Source organism: Gossypium hirsutum, chromosome D02 (assembly GCF_007990345.1).
Source record: "Gossypium hirsutum isolate 1008001.06 chromosome D02, Gossypium_hirsutum_v2.1, whole genome shotgun sequence".
Classification (NCBI taxonomy): domain Eukaryota; kingdom Viridiplantae; phylum Streptophyta; class Magnoliopsida; order Malvales; family Malvaceae; genus Gossypium; species Gossypium hirsutum.
Genome location: NC_053438.1, coordinates 68,538,512 through 68,553,052, shown reverse-complemented (window position 1 = coordinate 68,553,052; position 14,541 = coordinate 68,538,512). Strand labels below are relative to the sequence as shown.

The 14,541-nt window shown below is 31.1% G+C and overlaps 3 protein-coding genes across 6 annotated transcripts; all 3 read left to right on the top strand.

Moving 5' to 3' along the window:
• The first annotated feature begins 727 nt into the window (after nt 1–727).
• Nucleotides 728–3,563, top strand: LOC107908930 (beta carbonic anhydrase 5, chloroplastic). 4 transcript variants are annotated; one of them, XM_016836232.2, is made up of 9 exons: nt 728–1,029; nt 1,128–1,195; nt 1,855–2,016; nt 2,101–2,149; nt 2,266–2,379; nt 2,475–2,528; nt 2,607–2,689; nt 2,808–2,913; nt 3,071–3,563. In XM_016836232.2, exons 1-9 carry the CDS (start codon nt 970–972, stop codon nt 3,269–3,271), a joined length of 897 nt encoding a protein of 298 aa, XP_016691721.1. In that variant the 5' UTR covers nt 728–969; the 3' UTR covers nt 3,272–3,563. The 4 variants fall into 4 exon arrangements, with proteins under 4 accessions (XP_016691721.1, XP_040945076.1, XP_016691720.1 ...); XM_041089142.1 differs by having other exon boundaries at nt 769–1,029; nt 2,811–2,913; XM_016836231.2 differs by having other exon boundaries at nt 776–1,029; nt 1,125–1,195.
• Nucleotides 3,564–5,262: 1,699 nt separating this feature from the next.
• Nucleotides 5,263–5,964, top strand: LOC107908931 (glutamic acid-rich protein-like). Its single transcript, XM_041088367.1, has one exon. It carries the CDS (start codon nt 5,263–5,265, stop codon nt 5,962–5,964), a length of 702 nt encoding a protein of 233 aa, XP_040944301.1.
• A 6,359-nt stretch (nt 5,965–12,323) lies between these two features.
• Nucleotides 12,324–13,388, top strand: LOC107887011 (protein PELPK1). The gene has a single exon (XM_041088366.1). The coding sequence runs from the start codon at nt 12,324–12,326 to the stop codon at nt 13,386–13,388; it is 1,065 nt and encodes a 354-aa protein (XP_040944300.1).
• The last annotated feature ends 1,153 nt before the right edge of the window (nt 13,389–14,541 follow it).

Sequence of the window (14,541 nt, the reverse complement as noted above, 5' to 3'; positions counted from 1 at the left end):
TTCATAATTTTGAAGAGAAAGTTGTATTTTTTAGTTAAATTTTATTTAATGTTATTTCCACATAGAATTTATAGAATGACATTATTTTTATTTTTTAAAATATTGACACGTGGCGATCTACATTTTGAGAAAATTGGTTAAAAACGTAATTGTTTAAGTATCAAATTAAGAACAAAAATTTCATAAGTATAACATTGATTAATGAGGTATAGTTCAGATACTAAATTTTATATTAATGCTAAAATAAATAAATTAAATCTTGATTTATTTATATATTTACATATAAATATATCAATTAATCTCTCGTTTGATCTCTTCAAAAATTGTTAAATCACAAATTAATGGTAAAAATTCATTTTACTTCTAATTCATTTTTGCTCCTTAAGTAATTTTTAGGCTTTGGTCCTATGTTATAAACCACATGGCCTTAGGAGTAAAGTTATTTCAAATTTACTTAAATTAGCTTAAAACCTCGAAAAATGAGAATCTTGATAAGAATTCTTTAAAGCATCGATACATTACAAAAAAAAAAGTAAGCGAATCAAGTGACAAAAAGAAGAAGAAGAGAAAGGCTTAAAAAAGAAAGCACAACAAGTGTTTGGGATGAATACTCTCAAAGTGTAAACATGATGTGGCGTGTACAGTTAAATATCATTAAAGATTTAATCTTCAGATGACTAAAATGAAAGCTTTTAAAAGTTGGATCATCAACCGGTGAATTTACCTATTCATTTATTTAGACATTGTTTTCTCCGTCTTTCTTGGAGGTTAGGACAGCAGTGATCCAACCAACACAACCACCTTTTTTAAAAAACCAAGGCTTTACCTCTTTGTTTTTATACTTTGAACGACTCCCCTAATTCTTCACTATCCCCTCTCTTAATTTCTTCCACTACTTTTCATCGCTGCCCCTCTTTACTCCTTAAAGGCACTCTCATCTTTTAACTCTTTAGATCCAACCCGATTTCAATGGCAGCTCTTCAACCAACTTCTCTCTCAAAGCATCCTTTATCAAGTGGAACTCCAACGGTATGTCTAGAATACTCCCTTTCACCCTTCTTCTCTTTATTCGTTTAATGCTTACTTTGCATGATCTTGAATCTGGGTTTTGCTTCTTTTGTTAGCAGATCTTTGGTTCCAAGGTCCAAAGTGGGGATTTGCTACCGACCCAGTTCAGATTTTGGACTTCTTTCAGGTTAGGGACTGTTTTATTCTGTTTCCCAGTTTTTAAAATCTCAGATTTTCTTGTGGTCTATTGGAGAGGTATATCTCCATATGCTTTATCTTTTTTTTTTCTATGTTTCTTGATTTCCTACTGTTGCAGGTAAGGTGTTGAACTATTGATCTAGCAAAATGAAATTATAAAAAAAAGGAAATAAAATAGTTTGTAACTCTTTTTTGGATTGAAAATATACGCTTGGAATGTGGATGTCTATAAAAGGAAACAAATGGGATTATTGTTTATCTTTTATGTAAAAAGAATTTGATTGTAATTTTACTGCAGAGACTATTTTTGCAAGTTTAGTCTAGCTCTATGGCGTCAATAAGGCTTGAACTGATATGAAAATTGGGAATTAAGGTTGTGGTTATTAAGTTATGCTAGTGGGGATTCACTAAGATCTTGTTTGAGTTTGCTTTTAAGCTCTGATTCTTCTTGTTTGATGATTTGTTATAGGAGAAGTTATACAATTTAAGATCACGACTACAATGCAAGTGTTTCTGGGTTGACCCTTAAGAGATAAGCTGATTTCCAATTTGGTTTTAACTCACCTGCAAATATTGTTTATTGGATTCAGTTTAACTGATAAATCCATTTTATACTGCCACAAATGTCTTTTCTTTGACATTTGTTAGGAGCAAAACAGGTGTGAAACTGAAGGCTTCAGCAGAGCCTCCAGCGCTAACACGGGAGCTTAAAGGTGATGAACTAAAGGGCATAATGGAAATGGAAAGTGGTTGTGATTTGTTTGACAAGTTGAAAAATGGGTTCCTCAGTTTCAAAAGCCATAAATATATGTAAGCTGCAGAATCTGGACTTAGTTGTTTTAGCTTTGAATTAGAATTGGTATTGTCCTTTGATCCATTTTTATGTTTGAGCAGGGAAAACTTGGAATGCTATCAAGCACTCGCCAAGGGTCAAGCTCCTAAAGTAATGATGTTCCTTCCAATGTTTCATTGTAGTTGTTTTTTTGCTATGACCTATGTTATCATGCAGTGATTGCTTGTGAGATACAGTGATATTTATGCTAACCATTTCTAGAACAGTTTATGGTGATTGCCTGTGCAGATTCAAGGGTATGCCCTTCAACCATCTTGGGATTTGAACCAGGAGAAGCCTTCATGGTTCGCAATGTTGCGAATATGGTGCCAACATATGAGGTATATACTGCTGTGCTTTTATTTCACTTAGGTTTAGTTTTGGTCTTAGGAATTGATATTGTAAATTCTATTCACTTTCCTTTCTGTTTGTGCAGAGTGGCCCATCGGAAACTAATGCTGCACTGGAATTTGCTGTAAATTCACTTGAAGTAAGTCTTTCATCTTTATAATATCTGTGTTATGCCACCTCTCAAAGTACAACTTTTAATGATATGTTACTTTCGCAGGTTGAAAACGTTTTCATCATTGGTCATAGCTGCTGTGGTGGCATTCGTGCCCTCATGAGTATGCAAGATAAAGCGGAATCAAGGTTTAGTTAGAAAATCAACTTGTTTTTAGCAATCTAATCTAATCTACCATTAGTATCTTCTGATAAGAGCTATTAATTCTGTAAGCACTGCTTACTTAGATAAACTCTCTTGTTTCAGTAGCTTTATCCGGAGTTGGGTTATTGTCGGAAAGAATGCAAAACTAAGTACAAAGGCTGCTGCTTCAAACCTCAGTTTTGACCAGCAATGCACACACTGCGAGAAGGTACTCTCATTCCCTTTTAGTTTGATTGTGTTTGGTCCAACACTAATATTCTGCTTTGGGATTTTATCTGTATTATATGCATTTCATGTTTGCGAGAAAGGGTGAAGTAGCTTAAAAAGTAAAATCGAATGATGAATTTGATGATATTCTTTTTCAGGAATCAATCAACAATTCATTGTTGAACCTGCTTACTTATCCATGGATAGAAGAAAAGGTGAAGAAAGGGATGCTTTCTCTGCACGGTGGCTACTATGACTTTGTCAACTGTACTTTCGAGAAATGGACATTGGATTACAAGGGAAGCATCATGAATGGAAAAAACAGAGTCGTAATGAAGGATCGGTTATTTTGGTGCTAACCTTCTCGATCCATCTTATCTTTTTTATCTGTCGCTTCTGCATTCGCTGTTCCATTCACAGTTTACTTGATTCGTAAGTGTTAAGTGTCAACGCAATCTAATAATGTTTATTCCTTGTGATATCAAGGAATAACTACTTAGTTGTAATAATATGTTTGCTTCTGTATCTGTGGTTGAAAAGGATGTTGAAAAGAATATGGGGGACCTGGTGTTGGAAAATTGATTTTGTATGTTGTAATTCTAATTCATTTGATAACAATTTTCAACTTAATATCAATTTGTTTGATTGCTACATGGAAAGATACATGATTCGATGTTCCATTATGTCCAGAGTTTTCTCGGTTCATCCAGTTGGTCTAAGGTTTCAACCTCAACATTTGTAACCCTTTCTCCAATCCTAAATTTTTATGGATGTTATGGGTTAAATTGTAGCATCAGATAACTTTTCCATGGCATATCGGAATGAGAATATCTGATAATAGTGCTTCCCAAAGCAATTTTTTGAGTATATTTTATATCCATTTTACAGTTTTTTTCTTTGAAAATGCAATATGTCATAATAATTGATGGTCTTAAAGCAACTTCTTTTATGTATTATCTGGGATTCAATATAGTGGCTTGTTGATATGGTTCATCTATGAGAATTTGGACCGAGTTTGGTGTGCTTCATCCAACTCTGCTGATTTGACTCTGACTGGGCCTAAAATTGAGCCTAACACAAAGTTCAAAATCCATGAACATTTTTAAAGAAGCTTTTCTTTTATGTAGTAGAAGAATAAAACTTTGGTGAATGTGACAGTGGGGAGATACGTAAAGTATAACATTATACTTTTTGCAAGCAGTTGGCTGGTCTACCCAAGAGTGATCAAAGTTTGAGCTGCCTTCAATGAGCCAATTTTTGCTTATAATGGATGAAGGCACTTTGTTTAGTTCAACTGCTCACAGAATAATGTTAAAATGAAATTAAAACCCTAGTCACATCAAAAAAAAAAAAAACTAATTTGGTTGGTTGAATTTTATATTACAGAATGTAATATTATATTTTAAAATAAAATTATGTTATTTAGATTCTTAATATTTTCAGCATCTTATACTATAATCTCGTACAAATAATATTAAAATATAGTAATATAAAGTGTAATTAACCTTAAATTACAAGCATAATATTAAATTTTGAATCAATTTATTTTTATTTTTATTATTTTAATTAATTTAGTCTATTTTTTCCAAATAAAATTTAAATCTAATTAAAAATATATTTTCTTAATATTGAAACAATTCATGTTATACTTTATATTTATAACTATTATATTTATTTATTAGTATATTAATTATGATTATAATTATGATTGGTGATACAATCACTTTCCACTAATTATTCTAACTATGATTTGTAAATTTATTTCAACATTTGTATATTTGCTTATGAATACATAAATTATAATAAATTATCATAATTTTATAGAAATTGAGACTAAGAAATATTAAGAGAACAAATTCTATAACAAAGACAATTTAGTAAAAATGTACATTTAGGTAATCTCAATTTCTATTAACCAAACATAAAAATTCAAACCAAATGAATGAAATAAGATAATATACATACAAAACATCTTGCTTGTAATTTTACATTCCTGTAATCCTATTATGAAAAGTAGTCTTACATTACTTGAACCAAATGTTCTCGCAAACTATTATCCAAATAAAAAAATTGTTAAATACATATATACATATATATACTTAAATTTTATATTATTTTTTCGGACGATTATATTTTTTCTATTTACGTAAAAGTATTTGATACAGATTGAGCACCTTCTTAGCATGATTCCACCATAAGTCAAGTATGTAGATGAGAAATTGGTACAAACAACGTGGAGCCAAATCCCACCAAACCATCTCTCATCCTCTCCTATAAAAGGCTTGCTACGCATAGACAACAATCCACACACAAATACACTCAAAATTCTTTGCTTTCTATTCTGTTAACCATGGCTCATAACATTCGTCACCCTTTCTTCCTTTTCCAACTTTTACTTATTTGTGTCTCACCAATGATTGGTAGCCACACCGTCTCAGCAGCAACTCGACGTTTATTCGAGACACAAACAACCTCATCGGAGCTGCCACAATTGGCTTCAAAATACGAAAAGCACGAAGAGTCTGAATATGAAAAGCTAGAATACAAACAGCCAAAGTATCATGAAGAGTACCCAAAACATGAGAAGCCTGAAATGCACGAGGAAAAACAAAAACCCTGCAAACAACATGAAGAGTATGAGAAAGAAAAACCCGAGTTCCCCAAACGGGAAAAGCCTAAAGAGCACGAGAAACACGAAGTTGAATATCCGAAAATACCCGAGTACAAGGAAAAGCAAGATGAGGGTAAGGAACATAAACATGAAGAGTACCACGAGTCACACGAATCGAAGGAGCACGAAGAGTACGAGAAAGAAAAACCCAAGTTCCCCAAATGGGAAAAGCCTAAAGAGCACGAGAAACACGAAATCGAATATCCGGAAATACCCGAGTACAAGAAAAAACAAGATGAGCATAAGGAACATAAACATGAGTTCCCAGAGCATGAAAAAGAAGAGGAGAAAAAACCCGAAAAAAAGGCAGAGTACCCTGAGTGGGCTAAAATGCCTGAATGGCCGAAGTCTACTCAATCTGACTCGGGAACTAAGCCTTGAACCATATGACACTGGTGCATGTGCCATCATCATGCAGTAATTGCATGGTATATCATAATTATATAGTTAATAAAAAAGATGGTGAGCGGGAAATGTGTGTGTGCATTCCTCCATGCACCAATGGTGAATCTCTTTGCATACATAGAGATTTTGAATGGTTATAGTTTATGTTATATTGTATGTTGTAGTGAAATTAATTTTGAATGTTGTATCTAATGTTAACATCACTTGGCTTGATTTATGTTTTAATGAAGTTTATGTTATGTATTTTACTTTAATGATATTGCATGTATTGTTAATTTAACATAACTTGATCGTTATACTCTTCTACTTTAACAAAAGTTAATTTTTCTTAATTACAAATTGCATGTCTTGTTTAAACCTTTTACAAGTTAACACATAAAAATATGACAATATAATTACAAGTTAAGACAGGTATAAATATATATGTTTGATTAATTATAATGTAGAATCTAATCAATATAGTGTACAACGAACAAAAATTTTGATAAAAATTGAACTAATCCAAAAAAAGTTAGACAAAATCATACAAAACATATACACAAAATTAGATAAAGACCCACACATTGTAATTATAAATAGTAAAACTTCAACCCCAACCTTCGAAAGTCAAAATCTCAACTTTTACCATGTCATAAACTTATCTACAACATCAATATATTTTGATACATTCATGATTCTATACTATTTTAATTACTTTATATAATTGTATTATATTTAAAATTATTCGAAATTATTAAATTTAGGGTGGAGAATGGGTCCATATCATAATTCCAAACTAACTGACAGTGTGATGCATGTTAGGACCATGGGCCACTAACCCCTCATGCCATAGCAATTGCCTTTGACCCCGAGGTGAAAGTTGCCTTTGACCCCAAGGTGAAAGTTCAATCTTATTATAAACTAAGATAGCTTTGTTGGCCCATAAAACCCCGAGGTGAAAGTTGCCTTTGACCCCAAGGTGAAAGTTCAATCTTATTATAAACTAAGATAGCTTTGTTGGCCCATAAAATTTTGAACCAAATAAGCAATTTTAATAAAGGTAATCAATACCATGTTGATTCTGGTTTTCTAATAAATTATATATTATTTTGGTAAAAAAATTATATTATATATATATATGTGTGTTAATACTGGGTATTAGCAAGGGAGGATATAAGAAGAGAAGGTGATAGTGCTAAGGAGGCTACTTCATCTAGATAGGCGGAAAGCCATAAAAAGAAGGGAGTAGAAGAGGAGTGAGGAAGGCCTAAGAGCAAAGGAAACGGAGTGCTAAAAGTGAGTGCTTAGGGTTGCTGAGGAGGTAAAAAATCTTTTATTCATCGTTTTGGAGTGCATTTATAGAGGGGAGGTTCTATGGTTGGTAGTGCCGTGTCACCAATAGGACGGTGGTGACCCATTCGTATAGTTAGCCAGGTGGGGAGAGAGGCTCATTATAATGACTCCAAGAAGCTTCATAAGGCTTGGCCTCCCAAAATTTTTGCAACAGGTCCATCTTCAAGTCCATTATTTGCTCTTCCAATGAAACATTGTTGCCATAGGACCCTAGCTTTGAGAACCAACCAGATAATTGTTGTCAGTAATCAGATCATCTGACTCACGCCGATCAAGATCCTATTAATGTGGTGTCTTCAAGTATATTTTCTCTTTGAAAGTACAATATGTCGTAATAATTATTGGTCTTAAAGCAACTTCTTCTATATATTATCTGGGACTCAATATAATGGCTTGTTGATATGGTTCACCTATAAGAATTTGGACCGAGTTTGGTATGCTTCATCCAACTCTGCTGATTTGACTCTGACTGGGACTAAAACTGAGCCTAACGCAAAGTTGAAAATCCATAAACATTTTTAAAGAAGCTTTTCTTTTATGTAGTAGAAGAATAAAACTTTGGTGAATGTGACAGTGGGGAGATACGTAAAGTATATAACATTATACTTTTTGCAAGCAGTTGGCTGGTCTACCCAAGAGTGATCAAAGTTTGAGCTGCCTTCAATGAGCCAATTTTTGCCCATAATGGATAAAGGCACTTTGTTTAGTTCAACTGCTCACAGAATAATGTTAAAATGAAATTAAAATAAGGTGGCCTGGTCACACACACACAAAAAAAAACTAATGTTGGTTGGTTGAATTTTATATTACGGAATGTAATATTATATTTTAAAATAAAATTATGTTATTTAGATTCTTAATATTTTGAGCATTCCATACTATAATCTCGTATACATAATATTAAAATATAGTAATATAAAGTGTAATTAACTTTAAATTACAAGCATAATATTAAATTTTGAATCAATTAATTTTTATTTCTATTATTTTAATTAATTTAGTCTATTTTTTCAAAATAAAATTTAAATCTAAATAAAAATAATTTTTCCTTAATATTATTAATAAATTTATTTCAACATCATATATTTACTTATTAATACATAAATTATAATAATTTATCATAATTTTATGGAAATTGAGACCAAGAAACATTAAGAGAACAAATTCTATAACAAAGACAATTTAGTAAAAATGTACTTTTAGGTAATTTTAAGTACTCTTAACCAAACACAAAAATTCAAATCAAATGAACCAAATAAGATAATATAACATACAGAATATCCTACTTGTATTCTTACATTCCCGTAATCATATTATGAAAAGTAATATTATATTACCTGAGCCAAATGCTCTCACAAACTATTATCCAAAAAAAAAATGTTGAATATAATTTTTATAACATTTTTTCATATATTTGCAAGATTATATTTTGTATATTTACGTAAAAATATTTGACATAGATTGAACACCTTCTTAACATAATCCCACCATAAGTCAAGTATGTAGATGAGAAATTGGTACAAACAACGTGGGGCCAAATCCCACCAAACCATCTCTCATCCTCTCCTATAAAAGGCTTGTTACACATACACAACTATCCACACAAATACACTCAAAATTCTTTGCTTTGTATGTCGTTAACCATGGCTCAGAACACTAGTCACCTTTTCTTCCTTTTTCAACTTTTACTCATTAGTGTCTCACTAATGATCGGTAGCCACACCATCTCAACAGCGGCTCGACGTTTATTCGAGACACAAACAACCTCACCGGAGCTGTCACAATTGGCTTCAAAAAACAAAAAACAGGAAGAGTCTAATCCTACTTAAACTCCCAAAAGATAAATACATTTAATTAAAGATAAATAAAGATAAATAAAATAAAATACTAAAATTAGATAATCCTTAATAATTATCTTAATATTAATTATCCTAATATAATTAAAATAGAGTTTGATAGAATAAAATCTCTTCTTTTTGATTTTAACCCTTGTGTCCTCCATGCTTGCACTTTTGGCACCAACTTTTCCCTGTGTCGCACATTGGCCCATTTTATCTCTAAATGCACATTGGCCCATTTTATCTCTAAATTCACACTTTTGGCCCTTAATTTTACTTTTGCCTCAAATTTAGTCCCTATGAGATAAAAGATCATAAATAGCTCAAATTAGTAGGATCATAGTCAGAATAAATACATAATTAATACATAAAAATACGTTATTATAGAGTGTTATCAGAAGTTTTGACAGTTTAATGATTTGCACTATCTAGTGGTTTAACCACATATCTGTTCTGGCAGCTTAACTGCGATTATGGTGGCTCGACCGCCCATATTTGTTCTGGCAGCTTATCTGCGACTCTGGTGGCATTGTCCACAATTATTTGTTGGTGTGTTTTGGATGGACGAGTTTTGGGGAACTCTATTTGGTGTGTTGCAGAGTTGGGTAGGAAATTTTCGAAAAAAAATTTGAATTGTGTTTTTTCTGAAAAATACTGCATTAACATAATCGTGCATTCTCAATTTAAGCCAATTGAACGTTATAAAATTCTCTGTGACACACTGATCTACTTATTACATTATATGTGCTTATGCTTGAGTTAAGTTACACACTGAGCTTCATAGCTCACCCAATTATTTAATCATTTCAGGCAATCTGCTGACTTAGGATTGGGCGACGTTTGGGAGCTTGAATTGGTTTTCTCACATAATATTTTATTAAATAATTATTAATTAAAATTTATGGACTTTTGGACTCTTGGACTAATTTTCGGAACTTATTTTGGGTTTGGGTTTTGTTGAGTTTTTTATATAATTAGTTTAAATATTCTGCATAATTTTTCTGTTATTTGAAAAGGATGTTCGAATTTTCTTTTCAAAATTGAAACGTACGTTTAAGAATTTTTACCGCTGCAAATTCAGAATAAGTGAATTTGTTTTTCAGAAAGAGTAAATAAGTTAATAGTACGATTTTCAGTTTGATTTGGTGGAAAGTAATACATGTTTTCGAAAATACTTATTTGACAATAATTAAGTTTTCTAGGAAATAAACGTAAATGAATTTTTTTTTGCAAAATTACTAATGCAAGAACAAGCAATGTTTTGGGAAGCAAATAACCTAGCTTTAAGTAGTCAGTGTAACACTGAAGATCTGGTCATAACTTTTAGGCCGAGTTTGGGTTTAATCTACAATTTTTCCTTTTTCTTCAATTATCATATGGTTGATTCAAGTTCCGACCTATAATAATTTATTACAATTTATCAATTCCAATTACCTTATGTCATCCTATTATAAATATAAGTCGGTTAAATTCAGTTTTCAAAAGTTCCCTAAAGTTTTGAATTTTATTAAATTAATTCCCTAAAACCGAAATAGCTATATCTTTCAAAATTTAAGTTTCATTGTTCAATCTGATTTCAATTTCATCCTTCTATAACCCTCTATTATCTATAAGTACAGAAATTTCAAACTAAATTTGAAATATTTACACTTTAATCCCTACGTTCAAAACTATAAGTTTTCACTTTAGAAATTAATCATTTTTCACATCCAAATGACACCAATTTCATGATTAGCTAGATCAAGCTTCTGAGGCTTCAAAAAAAAAAACAGACTTAAAGTCACTTATCAATTTGAAGAACAGAGCTTAGCCGAATGCTAAGAGCTTAAAAATGGCTTCTTTTGGTTTTATTTTTTGTTGCAAACGGTGGAGAGAAGAGGGAAATGAAGATTGACCATATTTTTTTTTTATGTTTTAACATATAATATTAATAATGTAATCATAATTATACTTTGGTGAATTTGACAGTTGGGAGATACGTAAATTATGTAACATTATGCTTTTTTCAAGCAGTTGGCTGGTCTACCCAAGAGTGATCAAAGTTTGAGCTGCCTTCAATGAGCCAATTTTTGCCTATAATGGATAAAGGCACTTTGTCTAGTTCAACTGCTCACAGAACAATGTTAAAATGAAATTAAAACAAGGTGGGCTGGTGACACCAAAAAAAATAAAATATTAATGTCGTGTTTGGTTGGTCGAATTTTACATTATTAAATGTAATATTATATTTTAAAATAAAATTATGTGATTTGAATTCTTAATATTCTGAGCATTCCATATTATAATCTCGTACAAATAGTATCAAAATATAGTAATATAAAGTATAATTAATCTTAAAATTACAAGCATAATATTAAATTTTAAATCAAAATATTTTGAATTTTTTTTATTTTAATTAATTTAGTCTATTTTTCCAAAATAAAATTTAAATCTAATTAAAAATAATTTTTCCTTAATACTGAAACAACTCATGTTATACTTTAAAATTATAAGTATTATATTTATTTATTAGTATATTAATTATGATTATAATTATGGTGGGGATACAATCGCTTTCCACTAAATATTTTAACTATGATTTATAAGTTTATTTCAACATTGTATATTTGCTTATTAATACATAATTTATCATAATTTATCATAATTTTATGGAAATTGAGACCAAGAAACATTAAGAGAACAAATTCTATAACAAAGACAATTTAGAAAAAAATATACATTTAGGTAATTTTAAGTACTCTTAACCAAACATAAAAATTCAAATCAAATGAACTAAATAAGATAATATAACATACGGAACATCCCACTTATAATCTTACATTCCCGTAATCTTATTATGAAAAGTAATCTTATATTACTCGAACCAAATGCTGCCACAAATTATTATCTAAATAAAGAAAAACAGTTAATTTTTATAACATTTTTTTCATATATTTGAAAGATTATATTTTGTATATTTACGTAAAAATATTTGACATAGATTGAGCACCTTCTTAACATAATCCCACCATAAGTCAAGTATGTAGATGAGAAATTGGTACAAACAACGTGGGGCCAAATCCCACCAAACCATCTCTCATCCTCTCCTATAAAAGGCTTGTTACACATACACAACAATCCACACACAAATACACTCAAAATTCTTTGCTTTGTATTTCGTTAACCATGGCTCATAACACTCGTCACCCTTTCTTCCTTTTCCAACTTTTACTCATTAGTGTCTCACTAATGATCGGTAGCCACACCGTCTCGACAGCGGCTCGACGTTTATTCGAGACACAAACAACCTCATCGGAGTTGCCACAATTAGCTTCAAAATACGAAAAGCAGGAAGAGTCTGAATATGAAAAGCCGGAATACAAACAGCCAAAGTATGACGAAGAGTACCCAAAACATGAGAAGCCTGAAATTCACAAGGAGGAAAAACAAAAACCGTGCAAGCAACATGAAGAGTACCACGAGTCACACAAATCGAAGGAGCACGAAGAGTACCAGAAAGAAAAACCCGAGTTCCCCAAATTGGAAAAGCCTAAAGAGCACGAGAAACACAAAGTCGAATATCCGAAAATACCCGAGTACAAGGAAAACCAAGATGAGGGTAAGGAACATAAACATGAAGAGTACCACGAATCACGCGAATCGAAGGAGCACGAAGAGTACGAGAAAGAAAAACCCGAGTTCCCCAAATTGGAAAAGCCTAAAGAGCACGAGAAACACGAAGTCGAATATCCGGAAATACCCGAGTACAAGGAAAAGCAAGATGAGGGTAAGGAACATAAACATGAGGAGTGCCACGAGTCACACGAATCGAAGGAGCACGAAGAGTACGAGAAAGAAAAACCCAATTTCCCCAAAGGGGAAAAGCCCAAAGAGCACGAGAAACATGAAGTCGAATATCCGAAAATACCCGAGTACAAGGAAAAACAAGATGAGGGCAAGGAACATAAACATGATGAGTGCCACGAGTCACACGAATCGAAGGAGCACGAAGAGTACGAGAAAGAAAAACCCAATTTCCCCAAAGGGGAAAAGCCTAAAGAGCATGAGAAACACGAAGTCGAATATCCGAAAATACCCGAATACAAGGAAAAACAAGATGAGGGTAAGGAACATAAACATGAGTTCCAAAAGCATGAAAAAGAAGAGGAGAAAAAACCTGAGAAAAAGGCAGAGTACTCTGAGTGGCCAAAGTACATGTTTACTCAATCTGGCTCGGGCACTAAGCCTTGAACCATATGACACTGGTGCATGTGCCATCATCATGCAGTAATTTCATGGTATATCTTAATTATATGGTTAATAAAAAAAAGATGGTGAGTGAATAATGTGCGTGCATTCCTCCATGCACCAATGGTGAATCTCTTTGCATACATAGAGATTCTGAATGATTATAGTTTATGTTATATTTTATGTTGTAGTGAAATTAATTTTGAATGTTGTTTTTAAATTTTGATGTCACTTGGCTTGATTTATGTTTTAACGAAGCTTATGTTATGTATTTTACTTTAATGATATTGCATGTATTGTTAATTTAACATTGCTTGATTAGTATACTCTTCTACTATTAATTATAAATTGCACTGTTGTGTTTAAACTTTTTACAAGTTAAAATATGTATAAATATATGATAATATAATTATAAGTTTTAGTTCAATGTTAGTTATTCTTAACTACATTTAAACAAATTCCACTTAAAATTTTAATAAATAATAACAAATAATTATGGTAATATAATACATTAAACGCAACAAAAAATGAAATAAATAAAATAAAATAGCAAATAATTGTTATAATATTGTAATATAATATGTACCATATTCTTAACTGAAATAGGGTCTAACCTATAATCCCTAAAATTTCAGTTTAAATATTTTTATACTTACCATATTATTAGAACTCTTTTTAAATATATTAAAATTTTAATTATACCAATTTAATTTAAATTATTAATTATCTTAAATAAAATCTAAAATTTTATTTAACCTATTAATTAAATTCCTAATTATCTTATCTAAATTAAAAATCTAAATATCCTAATTTAATTTAAATTCTTAATTATCTTAATTTGTAACCTCCTCCGCCTGGCTAGGGAGATTACATCGGCCGCCAAGATGGTCTAGTAGCGATCGGGGTTTACAAACAGTCGAATTTAAAACATTTATTTATTTTTTTTAAAAATTTAGTCTATTTTCAGAAGAACGCATGAGTTAGCAAAAACGATTTATTTCCAACACTTTTAATTTTGTTATTTTCATTTTTACCCTTCAAGTTACGCAATTCATGTTTTTCATCTTTAAATTTATATATTATTTAATTTAAGTCCTTCACTTTAAGATATTGATACCATTTATATTATTAGATGATTATTGTTGTTAATTAATAT